At 42.3% G+C, this 24,641-nt stretch overlaps 1 protein-coding gene across 2 annotated transcripts in view; it reads left to right on the forward strand.

Annotated features, from left to right (window-relative positions):
* slco4a1 (solute carrier organic anion transporter family, member 4A1) overlaps positions 1-24,641 on the forward strand; it is a 173,955-nt gene that overhangs the window by 127,659 nt on the left and 21,655 nt on the right. For both annotated transcript variants that reach the window (XM_048550594.2, XM_048550595.2), the window contains exons 5-6: positions 7,485-7,575; positions 18,698-18,819. In XM_048550594.2, coding sequence (XP_048406551.1) covers positions 7,485-7,575; positions 18,698-18,819 — 213 coding nt within the window. The remainder of the gene's footprint in view (positions 1-7,484; positions 7,576-18,697; positions 18,820-24,641) is intronic.

Genomic DNA, 24,641 nt, shown 5'->3' on the forward strand with positions numbered 1-24,641 from the left:
TGATGCCTATGAGGTCCTTGATTGGGGCTGACCAATACAAACAGGAGATTTAGCATCCCCTCAGTTCAGGGGACTGACTCTGAGCTGGCTAGTCAAAGCCAGTGTACTGTGCATAAGTAAATAAAGGGTGACTTGGTGATGGAATAGTGGCCTCCATGGAGTTATTTCAATTGTCATCTGTTCTGTTGAGTTGAAGCAGGCACACTGCTTGTCCTAAATGGTCTTCCCCATATCCTGTGAAGAACAGGGCCCTGTGTATTAGAGATAACAAGGTGTAGAGCTGGATGAACACAGCAGGCCCAGCAGCATCAGAGGAGCAGGAAGGCTGACGTTTCGGGCCTAGGCCCTTCTTCAGACTTTTCAGAAAAGACTGAAGAAGGGTCTAGGCCCAAAACACCAGCTTCCCTGCTCCTCTAATGCTGCTTGGCCTGCTGTGTTCATCCAGCTCTTCACCTTGTTATCTCAGATTCTCCAGCATCTGCAGCTCCTACTATCCCTGTGTATTAATCTGTGTAGCAGCTAGTATCTACCCTTCAAGTCCAACTGACAATCCTGAAATCATTGTTAGCGTAATGCTTTGCACACTTAGTATCATCAGCAAATGTTGCCTAATTGCAGAAACTCATCTAATGTTGGATACTTAGTTGTAAATTATGTAAGCCTGGGCTGGCTGTGTACAGTCAGTGTCTAATTTGTTGTGAACAGATGAGCAGTTGTGTTGTAGTATGATACCCCAAAATAATTGTGTATCATTAATCACACAGCACTGTGTCCAATGTCAGGTATGATTCTACAGTTGGACATAATTTTCCTGATGCTCTTGTTTCTCTGTGAAGAATTATGCTGACAATTAATTTAGAACTGTCAGTTGGGCTTGAAGTATGGTGCTACCCTGTGTACTGGAAGCTACGTATATTAGTACACAAAGCCTGTTGTTTGGAGCTAGAAATAAAATGTACACACATTGCATCTTTCTCAATTCAACAAAATATGTGACAGCCACTGGGTCATTTCTCAGGTAACGCCTTGACCAATCAAAGCCAAACTGTACAGTTTAAAACTTAAAGCCCAGCAATTAATTGTCAATCGCCATTAACATAACTTTCTCCATGACAATGCCAATAACAGCTGGAACCCACTTTCCAATTAATCAGCAATCTCCTCTCTCACGCTATAAATATGGTTTTCCCTTACATAAGCATTCCTGTGGATTATCCTGACGAGTCCAAAAGAATCTTTGATAAAATGTCTGTTTTCAGCAATTTTCTAGTTCGACCAGACAACAATTTCAAGAACAGAGATAACAAAGTGTGGAGCTGGATGAACACAGCAGGCCAAGCAGCATCTCAGAAGCACAAAAGCTGATGTTTCGGGCCTAGACCCTTCATCAGAAAAAGGACAATTTCAATAACATTAGTGTTAGCTTGTATTTTTGTGGTCTCTTCTCCCTGCTATAGCCCCTACCTCTGTCCCAATCCAAAAAAAGTAATTGGACACTGGAGTTAGAATAATCTCCAAATAGGAAGCTGATACACTTCATAAAGCTCTCCCTTTTCTAGACTGTTCCAGCATCACCCTTAAACTAAAATTGATCTTTTCTACACAGTATCCAAGACAATTATCAGATAATTTAATGCAGCCCATTTTGCCTTAATTTGATGCTCATTATTAAAGTTATGTTTTACTTCAGAGATTGCTTCTTGTCAAATCATGAACATTGCACTGACTTGTTATAATTCTACTTCAGGGATTACCAGTTATATTCTGGTAATGATATATGGTGTAAGATGAAGTACAAGAGGTAAAGTCTGAAAGCTTTATAATGATCAACACTTTATTTAACTTTAATGAAAAAGCTAATACAAGTAAAAACATAGAATGTAGAAGTAGGTCATTCAGCTCTTTGAGTCTCTTTTGCCATTCAGTATGATCATGGCTGAACATTCAACTCAATACCATGTTTCTGCTTTCTCCCCAAATACTTGGATCCTTTTAGTCCTAAGAACTGTATCTAACTCTTTGAAAACATTCAATGTTTTAGCCTTACCTGCTTTCTGTGGCTGAAAATTCCACAGACTCACCACTCTGGCTGAACAAGTTTCTCCTCATCTCAGTCCTAAATGGCCTCCCCGATATCCTCCAACTTTGGCCCCTGGTTCTGGCATCCCCAGTCATCAGGAACATCCTCCCTGTGATTACCCTGTCTGGCCCTGTTAAATTTTTATCGGTTCCTATGAGATCCCCCCTACCCTTCTAAGCTCCAATGAATAAAATCCTAACCAATCTAGTTTCTCTTCAGTCTTGTCACCCCAGGAGTCAGTCTGGTAAACCTTCGTTGTAATCTGTCCATAGCCAGCACATTCTACCTCAGATAAGGAGATCAAAAATGTGCACAAGATTCCAGGTGTAGTCTCACTATGGCCCTGTCCATTTGCAGCAAGACATCCCTGCTCCTGCACTCAAATCCTGTTGCGATGAAGGCCAGCATAGCATTTGTCTTCTTCACTACCTGTTGCACCTACATGCTTACTTCGAGCGACTGGTATACAAGGACACCCATGTCCCATTGCACCTCCCCCTTTCCCCATTAGGTAATAATCTGCCTTCCTGTTTTTGCTACCAAAGTGCCTCATATTTATCCACACACATTTGCCACTTTCTCAGTTTGACCAAATTCGCACCTAAGACCATAAGACATAGGAGTGGAAGTAAGGCCATTCGGCCCATCAAGTCCACTCCGCCATTTAAATCATGGCTGACGGGCATTTCAACACCACTTCCCTGCACTCTTCCCATAGCCCTTGATTCCTTTTGAGATCAAGAATTTGTTGATCTCTGCCTTGAAGGCATCCAACGTCCTGGCCTCCACTGCACTCTGCAGCAATGAATTCCACAAGCCCACCACTCTCTGGCTGAAGAAATGTCATCTCATTTCCGTTTTAAATTTACCCCCTCTAATTTTAAGGCTGCGCCCACGGGTCCTAGTCTCCCCGCCTAACGGAAACAACTTCCTAGCGTCCACCCCTTCTAAACCATACATTATCTTGTAAGTTTCTATTAGATCTCCCCTCAACCTTCTAAACTTTAATGAGTACAATCCCAGGATCCTTAGCCGTTCATCATACGCTAAACCTACCATTCCAGGGATCATCTGTTGAATCTCCGCTGGACACGCTCCAGGGCTAGTATGTCCTTCCTGAGATGTGGGACCCAAAATTGGACACAGTATTCTAAATAGGGCCTAACTAGAGCCTTATAAAGCCTCAGAAGCACATCGCTGCTTTTATATTCCAACCCTCTTGAGATAAACAACAACATTGCATTCGCTTTCTTTATCACGGACTCTACCTGCAAGTTAACCTTTAGAGAATCCCGGACCAACACTCCTAGATCCCTTTGCACTTCTGATTTGAGAATTTTCTCACCATTTAGAAAATAGTCCATGCCTGTATTCTTTTTTCCAAAGTGCAAAACCTCACATTACCTCACATTGAATTTCATCAGCCATTTCCTGGACCACTCTCCTAAACTGTCGTTCTGCAGCTTCCCCACCTCCTCAGTACTACCTGCCTGTCCACCTATCTTCGTATCATCAGCAAACTTCGCCAGAATGCCCCCGGCCCCTTCATCCAGATCCAGACCTAAACTGATTCAACTTGATGCTTTTGGATGAGTTCCAGTCCTACACTAAAGATGACCTAACCTTATCACTTAACACTGAATTTGGATAGGCCACAACTATTCCCTGAGTTCTATTGAGGCCTCTACCACTAAAGTAAACAGACTAGGAAAATCAAAGTATTTATTCCCATGAAAACCACCCACCAGGATGTGGCAAGGTCTGTCTCAAAAGTATCTGCCACACACAGTGTAGAACCCCAAGGCACTGAAGGTTTTTTTTTCCATGTATTCTCCAACAATGAAGGGATGAGCCTGATAGGATACATTTTCAGAACGGGGAATTTCCATGCACTTTGGTTTTTAACTATCCTCATTTTGTGTGAAAGCCGTGAGATGTGATTGAGATCTGGACCATATTTAGAGCAGTTCTGGTTGATTTAAGTTGGACACCTTTGGCTAAATCATTGCTGTGCCCCCCACATTGGCACTATCATTGCAGTGTCACAACGATTGTCCCTCACCTGAGTTTACTCCACCAACTGTACTGGATAATGATCCTTCCACTCAGCTTCTTGGCCAGCTTCTTTGTTTGAAGAAAAAAAACTTCTAAAGCTTAAACTGCACCATCCCATCTAGAAAAGCGGCTGCGAAGATTTCATGAACTATGCTCAACACAATAATTGCCCTGTTAGCCACGTTATATACTCTATTCACTTGGCATCCCAAAGCAAAACAAAGAGGTATTTATCACACATTCTAACAAGTTATTCAGAATTTCGAAGAGGCCATAAAAAATGGGAAAATGGCTAAATGTTAACCACAGAACACCTTCCCAATTCAAACTTCCAATAGTACTATCAAGTATTGCCTGAACAGATATAGTACAGTCATTGAAGGTTAAAATGCTTCACTTATTGCTGCAACAATATATTTCAGATGCCAGCAAGCCTCAAGCCTTGAAAGTGACAATTAGCACCAAATTATAGACAATTTCATGTTGTGCTGATACCTACTGGAAACTGGATTATGGTTTCTTAAAATCCTTTTATTTGGTCAAGACAAGAGGCTTTCATTCCATTTATCCTTACTGTGGGAAGAGAATATGCAAAGTCACTTCTCCTCAGGCTTATTGTTAATAGGAAAGAGTTCAGAAAATGAAAGTTGGAGAAAAATATTTTCAACATGCCATGATAGTAGAAAACAGCAAACCCAATATGAAATAACATACGTCAGCAGTCTCCCTCTAAAATTAAACCCTCATGCACCCTCTAGAAACTTTAGCGTTACCTTGCAATGGATAGTAATTTTATGTTTGACAGACTTTCTGAGGCCTGTGGTGTAGAATGCAGCTCGAGTTAAGTAGCTGAAGTGCCCTTTAATTATATCAATCCTTCTGAATTGAGCTCCTAAAAGACAAATGCACCTTTTTATTTTCCTTAGCAGGACTGTAGGGATTCAGAATGTGAGTTATCAATCATTGCTTTCGTGTGTAACCAGTGGTTTCCCACCTTCCATCTCATAGACCGCCTGTTTGAAACCTACTCAGTGAGGACCGAGTTGGAATACACCAGTCAGGATGGGATCCAAGATAATCAATCAGTGCGTTGCTGATGATAAGTTTGGCATCACAGACTACCTGCATGCTCTTTCAGAGCCATGTCTTTAGGAATTAAACAAAGGGATTTGATTTTCTGAAGGCACACACAGTTCTGTTTGTTTCCTGTAAATTGTCATTCAGACCCTGGGAAAGTCAGCAATGACAGAATACTGTGTTCTCCTTGTTCTGTTCTTCAATTACCATGAGAATACGTGAACAGTCTACACAGTACAGCAATCTGACTGGCACGGCTACAGACAAGCAGATACAAGAGAAATCTCTACCTGTTTGCTGAAACTGATTTACAGTAAGAAACTTGAGAAGAAATGCAAATCTAAATTCCAGACAATTTCGTTTTAAATATTGGCCCTCAGTCCTTTCATAATATGCTGCTGAATCTATAGTTCACTTGTCTCAAGCTTTTCCCATGGTGCATTTAAGCTCCACAGGTTCACATAGAGCCAAAATCACTTTGTAACTCTGTTTATTTTCGACTGGGAATTGAGCATCAACTCCAGTGCAAAGTAGAATGAAACTTACTTCTCTAAAGGGTATAATTCTGCATTGTTCTGAAATCCAGTTGTGTTCTGATGCCAGATTTAGATTCTGCACATGCTTCAGCTGTAGTGTGAAGTCAAAATGCATTTCAACAAAGCTACACTTGCACATGCTGTTTTCACATATCCTAGGAAATTGCAAGGAATATCCTAGGAATAACAAAGACATTGCCTCTAGAAAAGTTAATAAACATTAGTTTGAAAATCCATCTTTTTTTGCCACACCGCCTTTGTTACTTCTGGATTTTATTACAGTGCAATCTTGGCTGGCCTCATTGTTTATATCCTCCACAACTGAAGTGGCAGTGAGACATTTAGAAAATTATAATACAATCAAGGAGAGTCAACGTGAGATTATGGAAGGGAAATCATTTTTGACAAATTTATTAGCCATCTTTGATGATGTAACCAGCAGGTGGATTGAAGAGAGCCAGGGGATTTTATGTATTTAACATCAAAAGGCATTCAGGAGCGTAGTGCTTAGAAGGTCTGTGCACAATACAAGAGCTCGTGATTCTAAGGGTAATATATTTGCGTTGATGAAAGTCTTCTCTCAGGAAACACGTATTTGCATTGAAGGCAAAATGGAAAACTCACTAGGTTGATTCCTGAAAGATTAAGCAGGTTGCACCTATAATTAATTGGAGCTTAGAGAAATGAGAGGTGTTATTATTGAAAGAGAAAAGATTCTGAGGAGCTTGATATGGCATGCTCATTTGGGAATCTAGAACTTGGGAACACAGTTTCAGAATAAGAGGTCGTCAATTAAGACTGATTTGCGGAACAAATTCTTCACTGAGGGTTGTGAATCGTTGGAATTTTGTTCCCTGGACAGCTGCCAAGACGGAATCGATCTTATTGGATGACAGAGCAGGAGGCTCTAGGGGCAATGTGACCTACTCCTATCAAATTTTTTTTAATGAACTTGAGACGACAACTGGACATCATCCATTTTAAAGTTGGTTGACTGACAAAATCTCCCGGCAGAAAATAGTTGAGATATAAATTACCTGTTAGTACAACGTTTACCTTTATTCAAGTTGGAATTTGTGGGCTACAAGTGACAAAGTACAGGCTTTGTCTACATTTGCTTTAAAACCCATGCAGTGTGACCCTGTTTGCAACTTCATTTCTTGCCTATTAGAAATTTGTAGGTCTTGGGATTTGGAATGCATTGTTCACAACATTGTACATTTGGCAGCTTTAAATGTATGTAAATTAATGCGAATGTGGATTTTTTTTGTTTTCATGTAACCCCAAATGCTATGTGGAATAAATGTGTTGACCAGAGGACCCAAATCTTGAGTAATGCAATAATAAAGGTCAGTAAAGTTCACAGCTGATGACCATGTCAGAGAAAATATGGTGTGTCTGGAAATTACATAAAAGAGCTTGGAAAGTAGTCATGAAATCAGAAATAGCACTTGCAGCCAATGTACTGTTTGAGTTTACTTTGAACTTTGTGCAGAAAGATGCAGACAAGTTTGCATTCCATTGGTCTAACATAGTTGCTGAAATAAAATGAAGATTGAAGTTGTGTTTTCTCGGAAAAGGACTCCTTTTAGAAGTGTTTAATAAGCAGAGACTTGAAATAGAAACTGAGTTGGAAATTACATGAGGGAGGCTTTCACTCGAGCAATGTAAGGCACATCTGTACAATCTAAGTACAGCACAATTTGTGAAATGAACATTTCTGTTGTTATTTCAAGGTATTTTCTACACAGCAGCAATTATTGGACCAGCTGCTGGTTACTTACTCGGAGGCAATTTCCTGAAAATCTATACTGAGATCAACACTAAGTGAGTTACAGCCTTTCCTTTTCACTCTGCCAGTACTGTTGCACGTAAGATGTTGCTTATAATCAGAACCTCTTTGAGAATTTGATTTTGTCATTCCATGTGCATTGTGATGACCTAGTTTTAATTCTGCGAGGCTGCTTTACCACTCCCAAGAGATTTAACTCTACTGACTGTATTCAAAGAACTGGAGTCTCGCAGGCTACTGCAAAACAACATTTTGATCTGAAAGCAATTGAAGAATAACCTGAATCATACTATTTTGGCGAGTGATTTTTTTTTTATTGGGGGTGTGAGAGCATGTGCGGTATCTGAGGCTTTCTGATCAGAGAATTTTCTTTTATTTCTCCTATTTTAAATAAAAACATGTTTACATTTTTCAATCAATTTTCTCTTCATCGCTCTTGAAGGCTTTTTCTCCCAGTAGTGGCTCAGTTAGTTCTGAAGGTGCTTGCAAGAGACTATTTATGCTTTTATGACAATGCTACCAAGCTACTCTTTCATTTAAAATCCCGAATCGACGGCCCACCTTATATCTAGACAAGGACACTTCCACCAAACATTGTCAGAGTATGGGTTTGGACGCTGAATACTTGTCCACAGTGTGTGGTCCCAAAAGGGAGCAAAAATTATTCACTGCCATAACCGACAGATTGATTAGGTTCCCCATTGAAAAATCACTGTGAAGTCAGTTTTGTGTAATTCGAAATGAGAGAAATACAATAAATTTTTTCATGGTTCTGACCTGTGTCAGTATAAAGAAGGCTCTGGGTCAAACAGCATGATTAGAAGGTTAGTAAAGCTCTCACTCTTCTTCTGTGACTCATTTCCATCTCGCACTCTGAGGTCCATCAGTGTTAATTTTTTTTTGATTTCCTGCACCGACGAACCTCAGGCTTTGCATAAGATTGTCAACGGTTAAGCCACTTTGAGCCAAGGATTTGCAGCCTCATGTATTTGCAAGGGTTAGACACTAACAAAGGTTTTTGGCAGGCAACCCAATCAATCACTGGATGAAGTCTGTGAGAATTTGATCCATAAATAATGGATGTTTCCCCATTTCAATATCCATTCCACACTGTATGTGCTGATCTTGGGCAGGGCAGTGATATACTGGCTAAAAATGGATGGTTGTCAAAAATAGTTCTTACCATGAGAAGTGGTCAGTGTCTAAAAAGAATGTGATAGATATTGGAGACAGGAAATTGCAATTGTTATAGCGTTATAGGTGTGAGGTGGAGTGTGGTAGAGAGTACGGTGAAAAAGACCATAAATGCAATGTTACAGCCTTGCTTGACTCTAGTTTGTTCGCATGATGGGTCTGCAGGGGATCCATTGCTAAGTATCACGGATTATATACGTTTGAGCTCTATGTGTAAATAGAGGCATGTGAAAGAATAGGCTGTTGGCTAAAGATCCATAAGTAAAAAAGTCCTCTATAAGTGTTCTCCTGCTGTGCAACACAGTAGCCCCGCTCCATCTGTCAGGATCCATGGAGAACCATTGGACGATGTTGATCGATTTTCATACAGTAGGAGCCTTCATTCATTGAGGACGAACATCAGTGATGAAATCAAACATGACCTCCAGCAGACTTCGGTCATTTAAAGAGCGATGTTTGATGATTGGGCCATCAAACCTAGTGCCGTGCTCACGCTGGGTGGCGCAGGTGTATCAGCTATTCTTCTGTGTGCATCAGAGGCAGGGACAATGCACAGCAGACATCTCAAACCCTGAAACAAAATCACCAGTTGAATTCTACAACTTAGATGACAGCATACATGCTCCAATAATGGTGTCATCTCTCAGGCTGATACCCCAACATCGAGGCATTTATTACTGTCAACCAGCTGCTTTGGGTGGGTGACATCAACCATGTGCCCTGCACCCTCTCCTGCCCAGCAGCTGCTCTGACATTCCTAACGTAGCATCGACTTGCAGTTCCAGAAGTGCCTGCCTTCACAGGCCCCATGCAGTCAGAAAGAAAGTTAGAAGGAACGCTGCATGTGACTACCCAGACAAATCTCCAACCCGAACTTCGTCACAGTATGAGGTTATCGGGACGATAGAGGAAACACTTCAAGGCTGTCTTCAGAGTCCCCTGGTGCCAGGCAGGCTGGGTATCTCTGACTGGCTCAGGAGGAGGCTGTGCTTAAATGGCATTTTGAAACCCAAGTATCCCAGCTCTTCACGTTACCAGGTGTCCCAGCTATAGTTGGTGTGTGGATCCAGTGTTGGACTCTTCACTCAGCTCTGGAGCTGTAGCTACAGACCAAGCGTCCTTCATGTCAAGGGACTGCTTAGTATAAAAGAAATGGAACCCATGTCCTCAAAGTAATAGCCTGAGTCTTTGGATTGAAAATTCAGTATAATACTAGTGCAACATAATTTCTCCAGAAGAAACATTAGATTCTGCAATGGCAAGATGGTAATGATCATTCATTGCAGATGAATTAATTGCAAATTAATCCTTTAAAAAAATTGCTTAAAAAATTAATTGAAACAAAGGCCTTCATTGTCTGACATCATATTTATGAATACAAATTTGATCCTTTTTTTTATCCCAGTGGATTCTTTTGTGAGAGGAAACCTTAGAATTTATTCGGTAGTTAGCTTGCTGTATCAAATATTTACATTTTGCTGAGGGAATGCCATTCCCTTTTATTGTTCTCCATGAATATCCGCAAGCTATGCATGTCACATGGACAGATGACCTTCTCTTGAGCTCAGACAACATTATAGTGAGTTACTCATAGCGAGGTCAGAAAGTGACTAATCAATGTGGTTCTAATTATTTATTTCCTTCTCCGTCCACAATGGTCGAAACAGCATGGGAAAGAACTCAGCTGTTGCTGCCCATTTCTTGGTGCAGCCTGTTCACATTTCCACGTTGAATGTTAAATAAATTTGAAGGCAAACAGCCTCCTTTCTTTCAGCTCAATTTTCCCCCTTTCAACAGATCTGTTTGGAAAATGTTGAAGAAACTTTCTCGGCTGTGTGGTTGACTAAACAAAATTGTGAACAAGACTGCCCTCTAGTGGAAATAAAACACACTGTCATAATGCCAGCAAGCCCTCTGTTCCAGACCAGAAAGAGATTCCATTTCCTCCTTGTTCAGACTGTGTATAACCATAGCCAGCGTAGCATGCAGGTCAATAGCTACTATGCTGGCAGCATTTATGGTGTCTTTATTCTGCAGAAATGTGATGAAATAAAGTTGAAAAGTTGGTTCTCCAAGTGTCTTGGCATTGACCAAGGTTGTCTGGTGTACTTCCAATGCACCAACAGTTTAGATGTTGATATCCATCAGCCTTTTTCTGGAGTCTGCCCAATCAAAGTCCTCATCTGATTGAGAGGGCATGTGTCCTAACCTTGTCCTTCCTGTACCCCCATGCCCTGTGTCTCACCCCGTGCAGCGTTTGCTTTCAACATATTGTGACAGCGTCAATATCTGGGTGGGTGTGAAATTAAGTGTTTTAATCTTTTGGGGTAATTCTCCGTTGCAGTTGCAGCTCAAGTGTCTGAAAGGGAAAAAAATTGCCCAAGAGTAAGTTTGTGGTGCTGGGAGGGAACGAATGTAAGAGGAATGTGGTGATATCATTTGCAGTTTTAAGTCAGAACCAACTTGTTGTGGCATTAACTTGTGTAGCTATTTGTTACCACGGCTTCAGGTCAAATTCTCTTCAACTGTGACTTCCAGTATCTCTTCCAATGACAATGCGCCTCCGCTCTAAGAGATGCAGGCTACCTATACATGCTGTGAGCCAATCACAAACTTCTGCTTGTTGATGCAGTAATTGGCCTGCTTAGCACTGAATGGATACAGGTTATCAAAGTGAACAGGCAGTGTAATGTCAGTGTGCTGTTCGCATTATAAGCAATGGACATGGTTAGTGATTCATTGCAGTCCCCAGACATCTTATTGGGAGCTATCCAATTTATCCCTTCTTAACGTCAGATTGCGACTCCACTGATCATGAATAGAAAGTATTTTTAGAGAAATATTAGGTGAGGGAAATGATTCCTCACTGACACATTCTTCTGGAACAGAAGTGCTTCAGGAAAATGCCTTTGGTTCTTTTTTTCATCAATTTCACACACATGAGCGTTGCTGGCAATATCAGCATTTGTTGACCACATTAATTCCAATTGGACAGAATGATATTTCTTATTTTAACCACACTATTTTCATTTTTTTAAATGACAATGTCAGCTGTCTGGCAATCATTATTAGCCATAATTTTACTAACTCAAGTTAAATTCCACTACCTGGCAGGATTTAAACCAATGTCCCCTGACCATTCCCTAGCCCTCAAGACTACTAGAATTTTAGGATCCCTACAGTGTGGAAGCAAGCCATTTGGCCAACTGAATCCACGCTGACCCTCCTAAGAGCCGCCCTGCTATCCTATCCCTGTAACCCTGAACAAAAACAGAAGTTGTTGGAAAAGCTCAGCAGGCCTGGCAATATCTGTGAGGAAAAAATCAGAGTTAACGTTTCGGGTCTAATGACCTTTCCTCAGAACTGATGGTTGGGAAGGAAAACATCGGTTTATGTGCAGAAGATAGGGCGGGGTGGGGTAGGAAGTAAACAATTAGATGAAGGATATTGTCTAAAGAGAGAGAAGGGTGGTCGGATAGAAAAAGGAGTTGATAACAATCTGGTTAGGAGGGTGAGTACCTGTTAATGGGGACTATTAGTGACTAACGATAGATAGTGTCTGATGGCAGGCTATGTAATAACATAGAACATAGAACAGTACAGCACAGAACAGGCCCTTCAGCCCACAATGTTGTGCCGACCATTGATCCTCATGTATGCACCCTCAAATTTCTGTGACCATATACATGTCCAGCAGTCTCTTAAATGACCCCAATGACCTTGCTTCCACAACTGCTGCTGGCAACGCATTCCATGCTCCCACAACTCTCTGCGTAAAGAACCTGCCTCTGACATCCCCTCTATACTTTCCTCCAAACAGCTTAAAACTATGACCCCTCGTGCTAGCCATTTCTGCCCTGGGAAATAGTCTCTGGCTATCAACTCTATCTATGCCTCTCATTATCTTGTATACCTCAATTAGGTCCCCTCTCCTCCTCCTTTTCTCCAATGAAAAGAGACCGAGCTCAGTCAACCTCTCTTCATAAGATAAGCCCTCCAGTCCAGGCAGCATCCTGGTAAACCTCCTCCGAACCCTCTCCAAAGCATCCACATCTTTCCTATAATAGGGCGCCCAGAACTGGATGCAGTATTCCAAGTGCGGTCTAACCAAAGTTTTATAGAGCTGCAACAAGATCTCACGACTCTTAAACTCAATCCCCCTGTTAATGAAAGCCAAAACACCATATGCTTTCTTAACAACCCTGTTCACTTGGGTGGCCATTTTAAGGGATCTATGTATCTGCACACCAAGATCCCTCTGTTCCTCCACGCTGCCAAGAATCCTATCCTTAATCCTGTACTCAGCTTTCAAATTCGACCTTCCAAAATGCATCACCTCGCATTTATCCAGGTTGAACTCCATCTGCCACCTCTCAGCCCATCTCTGCATCCTGTCAATGTCCCGCTGCAGCCTACAACAGCCCTCTACACTGTCAACGACACCTCCAACCTTTGTGTCGTCTGCAAACTTGCTGACCCATCCTTCAATCCCCTCGTCCAAGTCATTAATAAAAATTACAAACAGTAGAGGCCCAAGGACAGAGCCCTGTGGAACTCCACTCACCACTGACTTCCAGGCAGAATATTTTCCTTCTCCTACCACTCGCTGTCTTCTGTTGGCCAGCCAATTCTGTATCCAGACAGCTAAGTTCCCCTGTATCCCATTCCTCCTGACCTTCTGAATGAGCCTACCATGGGGAACCTTATCAAATGCCTTACTGAAGTCCATATACACCACATCCACAGCTCGACCCTCATCAACTTTTCTAGTCACATCCTCAAAAAACTCAATAAGGTTTGTAAGGCATGACCTACCCCTCACAAAGCCGTGTTGACTGTATTTGATCAAGCCATGCTCTTCCAGATGGTCATAAATCTTATCCCTCAGAATCCTTTCTAACACCTTGCAGACGACAGACGTGAGACTTACCGGTCTATAATTGCCGGGGATTTCCCTATTTCCTTTCTTGAAGAGAGGAATTACATTTGCCTCTCTCCAGTCCTCAGGTACGACTCCAGTGGAGAGCGAGGATGCAAAGATCTTCGCAAGTGGCGAAGCAATTGCATTTCTCGCTTCCCAAAGCAGCCGAGGACAAATCTGATCCGGGCCTGGCGACTTGTCAATCTTAATGTTTGACAAAATTTTCAGCACATCAGCTTCGTCTATCTCTATCCATTCCAGCATGCACACCTGCTCTTCAAAGGTTTCATTCACTACAAAGTTTGTTTCTTTCGTAAAGACAGAAGCAAAAAACTCATTTAGGGCTTCCCCTACCTCCTCAGGCTCCACACACAAGTTCCCTATGCTATCCCTGATCGGCCCTACTCTTTCTTTGACCATTCTCTTATTCCTCACGTAAGTGTAAAATGCCTTTGTGTTTTCCCGGATTCCTTCTGCCAAGCCTTTCTCGTGCCCCCTCCTGGCTCTCCTCAGACCATTTTTGAGCTCCTTCCTTGCCTGCATGTAATCCTCTCTAGCTGAACTTGACCCTAGCTTCCTCCACCTTATGTAAGCTACCTTCTTCCTTTTCACTAGAAGCTCCACCGCTCTCGTCATCCAAGGTTCCCTAATCTTACCCCTTCTTGCCTGTCTCAGAGGGACATATTTACTCATCACTCCCAACAACTGTTCCTTAAACCGTCTCCACATGTCGATAGTTCCCTTACCATGGAACAACTGCTCCCAGTCCATGCTTCCTAACTCATGTCTAATCGCATCATAGTTTCCTCTTCCCCAATTAAATATCCTCCCATTCTGCCTAATCCTCTCCTTCTCCATAGCTATGTAGAATGTGAGGCAGTTATGGTCACTATCACCAAAATGCTCTCCCACCACAAGATCTGATACCTGCCCGACTCGTTTCCGAGCACCAAGTCTAGAATGGCCTCTCCCCTCGTCGGCCTGTCAACGTACTGCGTTAGGAAACCCTCCTGAACACACCTTACAAAAACAGCTCCATTCAAATCTTCTGCTCGAAGGAGGTTCCAATCAATATTAGGAAAGTTAAAGTCACCCATTACAACAACCCTACTGCGTGCACACTTTTCCAAAATCTGTCGACCTATGCTTTCTTCAATCTCCCTGCTGCTACTGGGGGGCCTGTAGTAAACCCCTAATGAGGTGACTACTCCTTGCTGTTCCTAATTTCCACCCATACTGACTCAGTAGGCAGATCTTCCTCGACAAAGGAAGCTTCTGTAGCTGTGATACCCTCTCCGATTAGTAGTGCTACACCCCCTCCTCTTTTTCCCCCCTCCCTATTCTTTTTAAATGCTCTAAACCCTGGAACATCCAGCAACCATTCCTGCCCATGAGAAACCCATGTCTCTGTTATGGCCACAACATCATAGCACCAGGTACTGATCCATGCTCTAAGTTCATCACTTTTATTCCTGATACTCCTTGCATTAAAGCAAACACACTTTAACCGATCCCTTGGTTCCTTCCCAGGAAAATCCTTCCCACTAGCTGGTCTACCTCTTGCTACTGCCTCACCTGCATCAACGCTCACCTCTGGTATACAGCTCAGGTTCCCACCCCCCTGCCATACTAGTTTAAACCCTCTCGAGCAAACCTTCCACCCAGGACATTGGTCCCCTTCCAGTTCAGATGCAACCCGTCCTTCTTGTACAGGTCCCACCTTCCCCAGAAGGCATCCCAATTATCAACATATCTGAAGCCCTCCCTCCTACACCAGCTGCGTAGCCACGTGTTCAGCTGCGCCCGCTCCCTGTTCCTCACCTCACTATCTCGTGGCACCGGTAGTAAACCAGAGAACACTACTCTGTTCGTCCTGCTCTGCAGCTTCCATCCTAACTCCCTGAAATCACTTTTTATATCCTCAAACCTATTTCTGGCTATATCATTTGTGCCAATATGTAACACGATTTCTGGCTTTTCGCCCTCCCCTTTTAGAACTTTATACACCCGATCGGAGACGTCCCGGACCCTGGCACCAGGGAGGCAACATACCTTCCGGGAATCCCGATCTTGCCCACAAAATCTCCTGTCGATTCCCCAAACTATCGAGTCCCCTACCACGAGTACTTTTCTATTCTGCCCCCTTCCCTTCTTTGCCACAGTGTCAGGCTCAGTGCCAGAGAACTGACTACTATGGCTTTCCTCTGGTAGGTCATCCCCCCCAGCAGTATCCAAAACGGTATACTTATTGCTGAGGGGAATGCCCACAGGGGATCTCTGCACTGTCTGTCTGTCCCCTTTCCTCCCCCTAACTGTAACCCATCTATCCTCGACCTGAGCCTTAGGAGTGACCAACTCCCGATAACTCCTCTCAATTACCCCCTCTGCCTCCCGAATGATCCGTAGTTCATCCAGCTCCAGCTCCATTTCCCTAACACGGTTTTCAAGGAGCTGTAGCTGGGTGCACTTCCCGCAGATGTAGCCAGCGGAGACGTGTGCCACATCTCCCAACTGCCACATTCTGCAGGAGGAGCAAGCAACTGCCCTAGCATCCATACCCCACTTATCTGAACACCCACTCAATACTAAAGTTGAAAGCTTACGTCAAATAATAACAAATTAATAACAAACTTATATTCAATAGAGAAAGTTTAGAATGAACCTTACCTTATTAACTAGGTTAGAGGAGGAGGGCGGGTGGGAGACACTACAGTTGTAGAGTCTCGGGTTTAGCCGCCTTGCTGATATATATGGTCACTGCTTTCCTTCCCGGCTGCCCCTCTGGTCCTCGTCACTTCCTCTGCTGCTCCCGCTCCTTCTCTGAAAGAGGAAAAAAAAAACATGACCTGGTGTGTGGGGTAGGGGGCTAGGACATGGGGGAGTTTAGGCCTTATAATTATTGAACTCAGTATTGAGTCTGTAGGGGTGCACTTCTCATGGCTAATACACCTAGTGTGCGCGTCCCCTGACACTATGGGGCAATTTAGCACGGCCAATTCATCTAACCTGCACACCTTTGAACTGTGGGATGAAACCTCAGCACCTGAAGGAAAATGTGCAAACTTCACAGACAGTTACCCACAGCTGGAATCGAACGCGGGCTGCTGGCCCTATGAGGCAGTGGTGCTGAGGCACTGAGCCATCACAGTGCTTTGTACCAATCCACTGACATTACCACTGCACCACCTTCTCCCTGATGGGGATTAAGGAGTCAGTTAGTCCATTTGGGTTTTCTTAACGTGGATATAGCCAAGACGCCAGACAGATAAGGAAATATGAGATTACACGGTGTTAAGCTGGATGAACACAGCAGGCCAAGCAGCATCAGAGGAGCAGGAAGGCTGACGTTTTGGATTGAGACCCTTCTTCAGAAAGGAAATATATTTTGTTAGGAAATATATTTCTCCTTTTCAAAATAACTATTTGGGATGTGTTGCCTATTCCTAAATTCCTTGGAGAAGTTGGTGGTGAGCTGCCTTTGTGAACCACTGCAGTACTTGAGGTATAGAGAGATGCTGTTAGGAAGGGTGCCGCAGGCTTTTGACCCAGTAATAATGAAGCTGCAGTCATGTAGTTCCAGGTCAGGGAAGTGTGGGATTTTGAGAGGAGCTTGAATGGGATGTTGCTGTGCATTTACAGCCCCTTGTCCTTTCAAATGGTGGAGACTATGGGTTTGAAAAATACTCTCGAGGTCCAGCATCTATAACCCTGTGCGGTATGGTGCTTTGGTGTTCTTTGTTCTGTTGCCGTTATGTCATCGTCTCCCTAAAGGTGGCATCCAATTCCAAACAATTCCATTTTTTTTGCCAATAATTATTTGTGTGCAGGGAGTCTGAAGTCTATACAGGCACCAGTGTAGTCCACTACCCACCATGGTAGCAATCTCCTCGAAAGATTCAACAAGGTTAGTCAGACCTGAGCTGCTCTACATGAATCCATATTAATTGGTGAGCTTATATTTGTTCACGTGTCCCGCTGCTGTGTTCCTTCTGATACAAATTTCATTTTCATAGAATCCCTACAGTGTGGAAACAGGCCCTTCGGCCCAACAAGTCCACACCGACCCTCAGAGCATCCTACCCATACCTGTCCCCTATAACCCACCTAAGCTACACCTCCCTGGACACCATGGGCAATTTAGCATGGCCAGTCCATCTAGCCTGCATATCTTTTGACTGTGGGAGGAAACCGGAGGAAATTCACACAGATACAGAGAGAATTTTGTTTAAAAATATATCCAATCTTAACTCAATTAATACCCATCCTTTGAAAAAGAATAATCAAAAATCCTGAAATGTACTGCATTAAGATGTAGAATATTAAGATATTGGACAGGCACATGAATGATAGCTGTGGAGGGAATATGGACTAAATGCAGGCAAATGGGACTAGATTAATTGTGGAAACTGGGCGGCGTGGACAAATAAAGTCGAATGGTCTGTTTCCATGCTGGAAACCTCTATGACGCGCTCAGACTGCCTTCTCACAAGAAGCTGTTAAGAGACTGTTTGTGACAATATTTGAGGAGAAATTGAAATAATTTGAAAAGAATACAGGAAAAATGCATGATTGGCATCAAGACAAACAGCTGGCACCAAATTTTGTATGACAAATCAATTAATCATACTGTCATTTTGAAGATTCGGATCACTGCACAAAAATCCTAACACTGTGTGTTTTATGACGATGAGTAGTTATAGTTGCAATACCTAGAATTTCAGGAGTGCTGAACTTAGAGGTGATCAGTCATTTGACAGTTGATTCTTCATTTCTTAGAATACATTTTTCTTCACCAGCTGCCGTTACACAAAATGCTACATTGGTAAATGTATGTTATGTCTGTGCATTTACATTTGTTCAAAGGGTCAAGCTATCAATTAATTCTTAAGTAATGAATTAGTGAATTTATGCAATCACCTCTCCTTCAGTCGAGTTGGAATATATTTCAAACAAAGTCAGTAACTGTCCGTGTTTCCTAAATGTTTTATTTACCAAGAAAATGCTCTCTCCCAAAACTAATTTGATGAACTTTCTCAACACAGAGTTAACCTTACCCCCGAAAACCCGTTATGGGTTGGAGCATGGTGGATTGGATTCCTCGGAGCTGGAGCAGCTGCTTTCCTCATATCTATCCCGATCCTTGGTTACCCTCGACAGCTTCCAGGTACTGAATCGGTAGCTGAAGCCAGAATTCTTGCTGCAATAGAGATAATTGGAACTGCAGATGCTAGAGAATCCGAGATAATAAAGTGTAACCTGCTGCTTGGCCTGCTGTGTTCAACCAGCTCCACACTTTGTTTTCTTGCTGCAATATATTAGTTTACTAAATCTTACTGCATTTCCAAAAAAGCAACTCGTGATTATTGGTATGATGGTATAGAATTCAGGCTATTCATCTTTGAAAACTGACGGGTTAGCGTTGAAAATTAGTGTTGAGAGAACAGTTAAAAATGAGCTGGCAAACTTTAAAATGACTGCCAAAGTCATGTGACCTGCAAGTGATAGATTTGTAGGAATATGCTTAATTTCTGAGACAGATGACCCCACCCAGAAAAGATTACCTCAGGGCATTTTTACCCAGGACATTTGTTTAATTTCAGCTAATCCGTTTGGTAACTCACAATGAAACCTTCAAATATCTCTAACAAGGGATAATGGCCCTCAACCACAGGTATTGCTAGAACAAAGACTTAAGCCAAAACTCATTAAGTGAAGAGTACAAGTGTAACCTCTCACTATACATATAAAATCTCAAACTATAAAGGGAAGCTTAGACAATGGAGCATGAAATTCTTTGCAAAAGTGAATTGTTCCCCTTATGATCCAACAACCAGGTTTTCAGATCTCACAAGGTTTAGGTTGAGTTGAGTTTAGAAGGATGAGAGGGCATCTGATTGAGACGTATAAGATTATTAAGGGATTGGACACTGTGGAGGCAGGAAGCATGTTTCTGTTGATGGGGGAGTCCAGAACCAGAGGATACAGTTTAAAAATAAGAGGTTGGCCATTTAGAACAGAGTTGAGGAATAACTTCTTCACCCAGAGAGTGGTGGATATATGGAATGCTCTGCCCCAGCAGGCAGTGGAGGCCAACTCTCCGGATATTTTCAAGAAAGAGATGGATAGAGCTCTTAAAGATAGTGGTATCAAGGGTGATGGGGATAAGGCAGGAACAGGATATTGATTGTGGATGTTCAGCCATGATCGTAATGAATGATGGTGCTGGCTCGAAGGGCCGAATGACCTACTCCTGCACCTATTGTCTATTATAAGGCTCTCCATCTATTTAGAAATAGCGCCAGATTCTGGAAAAGGTGATCAGTCATGAGAGAGAAAAGGCTATGCATGTACATCTATAAGATTCTGCCCAACATTTCAATTTCCTGATGTCTCCGAAAGATCTCTAGCAGTTTTTTTATTTGTTTGTTTTTCTCAACGATTTCCAACATCTGCCGTCATTTATTTTTGTATTTCTGAGTCCGAAGGTGGTTACTTGACTCTCTTGGGCTTCTCATAAGCTCACTGCAGCGGGTTTTAATGCTTTGGGAATGTGAAATCTCCCAGCCTCATTCTGAAAACACTCACTGACCAGGATCATAATTTTTCATGTACTTCATAATTTAAAATTCAGGCTGTCAGGGGAGAGTGCAGTTTACAGTATCACAATTCACTGTTTAGTGAGAACCTCAACAACACTAGAGAATGTAATCTCTGGACAGGTTTGATAACTGCATTGTGTACACGGTTGAAAAACTAGGCAAGAATTAACATATGAAATTTTACCATAATTCCTTGTTCCTTTTGTAGTATTTGAAGTTAGACGTTTGGATACAGACCAGTTCCTGTTCCCTGTATCCGCATAGTGGTTCCACATGATCAGTGTAACTGGCACACAGTGTTTTCTGTAACAATGGCTCAGCTTTGATCAAAAGTTTGAATTACTTGAATTGAAAACAAAACTTTTAAAGTTGTCAACCAAATTAAAATGATCAAGTTATGCAGGAGACCTGAAATAATGGTATGAAGTATAAACCCAGGAAAGAGTAATTATCTGAATATTTCCCTCTGCTAAAGTAGCGGAAATGTGAACCAGAATAAAGTCAATGGGCGAAGTCATCTTCTAAAATAATGGAGGGGAAAATTTCAAATAAATATTAAGCAGTAATGTCTCACAATGCAACAGGATCATCTGTTCATTGTGTGGCCACAAGGTCAGCAGATCTGTGTAATTCAGCTTTTCAGCAATGTATTTCCACTGATCTGTTATGAGATAAGTAAAATTGAGTGAGTTGAATAGGTGTATTATTTTTGCAAAATAATAGCCTTGTATAATGTAACACAGATTACATGTGAAATCAGTGTCCTCCACTTCAAGAAAGATCAGAATCATTACTTGTGTTGCTCAGAGAAATAACAGAATGTATCACAATTATTTCTTACATAGAACAATACAGTGCAGAACAGGCCCTTCGGCCCTCGATGTTGTGCCGACCTGCGAACTAATCTAAGCCCCTCCCCCTACACTATCCCATCATCAAACATATGCTTATCCAAGGACTGTTTAAATGCCCCTAATGTGGCTGAGTTAACTACATTGGCAGGCAGGGCATTCCACGCCCTTACCACTCTCTGAGTAAAGAACCTGCCTCTGATATCTGTCTTAAATCTATCACCCCAAAATATGTAGCTATGCCCCCTTGTACAAGCTGAAGTCATCATCAACAGTGTACATCAACATTGAAATGCAATGACACACTGAAACACAACATCACTGTACCATCAATTGCTGGCTGAGTTCCCCTTTCCACATCCTTTGGCTGAACTCTTCTGAAAATATTGCAGGAACTTCAGGTTTTTTTCTCCATTGAAAATGGAAATCAGTTCATTGGAGTAATTGTCCTAAGTCTCTATTGTACCTAAATAACATGTTCATGACCCTACAAAAATTTCTTTGTGCTACTGCAGATAGAAAAAATAATGATGCAAGCGTTAATGCGCAAACCTCACAGCACCTCCCTGCTTCCTGGTGGTTTGGAAATGTACTTACACAAAACAGATGGGTCCATTTTTTGTTCTAAGTTAGTGTGGCTCATTTTAATTGTCTTTGTCACGCTAGGATTTCTACATTTGACTGCAGTCCAGAGTCTCCTGCTGGAAGATCTAAAACTGCCGATTTAAATTTCAAACAGCAATTACGAAATTGTTGAGGTTTGCAGCTTTCTGAAGCTGGATTGTTTTCCTGAGGGTGGTTGGGACTAGTTAAATTAGGGTAGTCTTTTATCCGTATCTCTTTAAATAAAGTGGACATGGAATTTTTTTTTGGAGACAGCACAGCTTTCATTCACTCATCTAATATGCTCATCCAACCATCTTGGCAGTTTCTGGGATAGTAGGAACTGCAGAAGCGTCTAGACCCGAAATGTCAGCTTTCCTGTTTCTCTGATGCTGCTTGCCCTCCTGTGTTCATCCAGCTCTACACCTTGTTATCAGAGATAATGGGAACTGCAGATGCTGGAGAATCCCCGGGGCTTGGGGACCGCTATGCAGAACACCTCCGCTCAGTTCGCAACAAACAACTGCACCTCCCAGTCGCAAACCACTTCCACTCCCCCTCCCATTCTTTAGATGACATGTCCATCATGGGCCTCCTGCAGTGCCACAATGATGCCACCCGAAGGTTGCAGGAACAGCAACTCATATTCCGCCTGGGAACCCTGCAGCCTAATGGTATCAATGTTGACTTCACCAGTTTCAAAATCTCCCATTCCCCCACCGCATCCCTAAACCAGCCCAGTTCGTCCCCCCGCCCCCCCCATAGCACCACACAACCAGCCCAGCTCTTCCCCTCCACCCACTGCATCCCAAAACCAGTCCAACCTGTCTCTGCCTCCCTAACCTGTTCTTCCTCTCACCCATCCCTTCCTCCCACCCCAAGCCGCACCCCCATCTACCTACTAACCTCATCCCACCTCCTTGACCTGTCTATCTTCCCTGGACTGACCTATCCCCTCCCACCCTCCCCACCTATACTCTCTCCACCTATCTTCTTTTCTCTCCATCTTCGGTCTGCCTCCCCCTCTCTCCCTATTTATTCCAGAACCCTCACCCCATCCCCCTTTCTGATGAAGGGTCTAGGCCCGAAACGTTAGCTTTTGTGCTCCTGAGATGCTGCTTGGCCTGCTGTGTTCATCCAGCCTCACATTTTATTATCTACACCTTGTTATGACAGTTTCTGGGAATGGGTATAAAAACCCTGATGCTATGCATTTTGTGACCACAGTGTCACTATCTGTGTTCCAATATTAATGCATGCAATTTGAAAATGTGTGTCCCTTTATTTATATCTGCTACTCAATGCCTCATTACAGTACACTGGACATAAAGAAGATCTGTAATGAATGAATTCTTAACAGTTCATAATGGATGTTTGAATATTTTTGTTCATGTAGTAAAAGGTACTAACAGTAGAAGTGTATCTAAAGCCAGTTGACATTGGGATTTGTCTCTGTCTGTCATCCCCACTTCTGTTTTTATGTTATTTAATGAGCCCTATTAGTTTAGATATCTGGTCAATGAGTATCACTGTCATTGACCAGGAAAGTTGTGCTTTGGTCTCTGATGCAGGCCATCCATGATTGACCTGTTCAGAGGTCACCGGGAGTAGACAGCAGTATTACAACAGTTTTCTCTTCTTCTGCTGCTTGTCATAACTGAGAACAGATCTTCCTGATGTCACTAACTATGCAGATGAGTCCACCACCTGGCCCCCTTTGGTGCAGGAAATGCAAGTCCCAGCTTGTTACCTTGTTCCTTTCTTGCCCGATATGTAGCAAATTCATATGTGCTATTCTACATGGGGACTGATGGATGTGGATATAAACCATTTAACCATTATATTTATAGTAACTGAAATTGTTCATCATGTTTTGTTGCACCATGCTTCTCTGTTTGATTCACATTGAATTATAACCAAGACAGCACAACTTCAAGATGTAGTTAATATAGAACAACCACATGTTGGGAACTGCATGAGGATTCCAGGCATTTTTCTATCACATTTCCTTAATCAATCAATTTTAGCATAACTCCTCAATTTTCATCAAGCTCTCTGTAATGTGTAGCGCTGTATCGTTCACTAGCCATTGTCAATCCTAGTTTGGCAACACACTCCACTTACACTACTAGTACATTCCAAGTTCATGTATTTGACCATGTACATACCCAAGTGTAAAAAAAACATATGGAAGGATTTTGTTGCCATATTTCTTTAGGAAGATACATTTATCAGTCACTGTCTGTACAGAACAATTTGAATTCACCCTGAATCTGCAGTTACAAACACCTGTATCCTGCATTAAGGACCTAGCTTTCTAGAATCTATTTCAGTGAGACTTCCAAGTGAAGGAAACCTCTCTTTGCTCCAGTCTGAAGTCTGTTTGGACTTTGATTTCCAATCTACTTTGAATTTAGACATGGCGCAAAGTTTTCCTGCGCTAAATGTGTCACTAATAATAGTAAATAAAAATAAATTCAAACCCAGTAGCTGGAAATTAGAAATAAAAACGTAAAATGCAGAATCAGAGCAGCGGTGTTATCTCAGATTGTCCGGCATCTGCAGTTCCTACTATCTCAGGAAATGCAGAATATACAGTTCATTTGGCAGAATCAGTGAGAATCAGAGTTAAAATTTCAGGTAGCTGACTTTTCATCACAAAAACAAGGCACTATACTTGACTTTTTAGTAAGAAAGGCAGAGCCATGAGGAAGAGAAAGTATTTAATATACAGAAAAAAAGTACACAGTAAATTTAAGCTAGCCATTATGTTACTTGGGTTCAATTGGTAATTAGCCACTTGAACTGCATATCCTGATTCAATATTTCATTTTTGTCTCATGCCCCAGTGCTGGGTAACCCATGATACAATTCATTTTTCCCATTGGATTACATCCAGAAGATTGTGACCAAGATTCATCTATACCAAACAC

Source organism: Stegostoma tigrinum, chromosome 19 (assembly GCF_030684315.1).
Source record: "Stegostoma tigrinum isolate sSteTig4 chromosome 19, sSteTig4.hap1, whole genome shotgun sequence".
In the NCBI taxonomy this organism is placed as follows: Eukaryota; Metazoa; Chordata; class Chondrichthyes; order Orectolobiformes; family Stegostomatidae; genus Stegostoma; species Stegostoma tigrinum.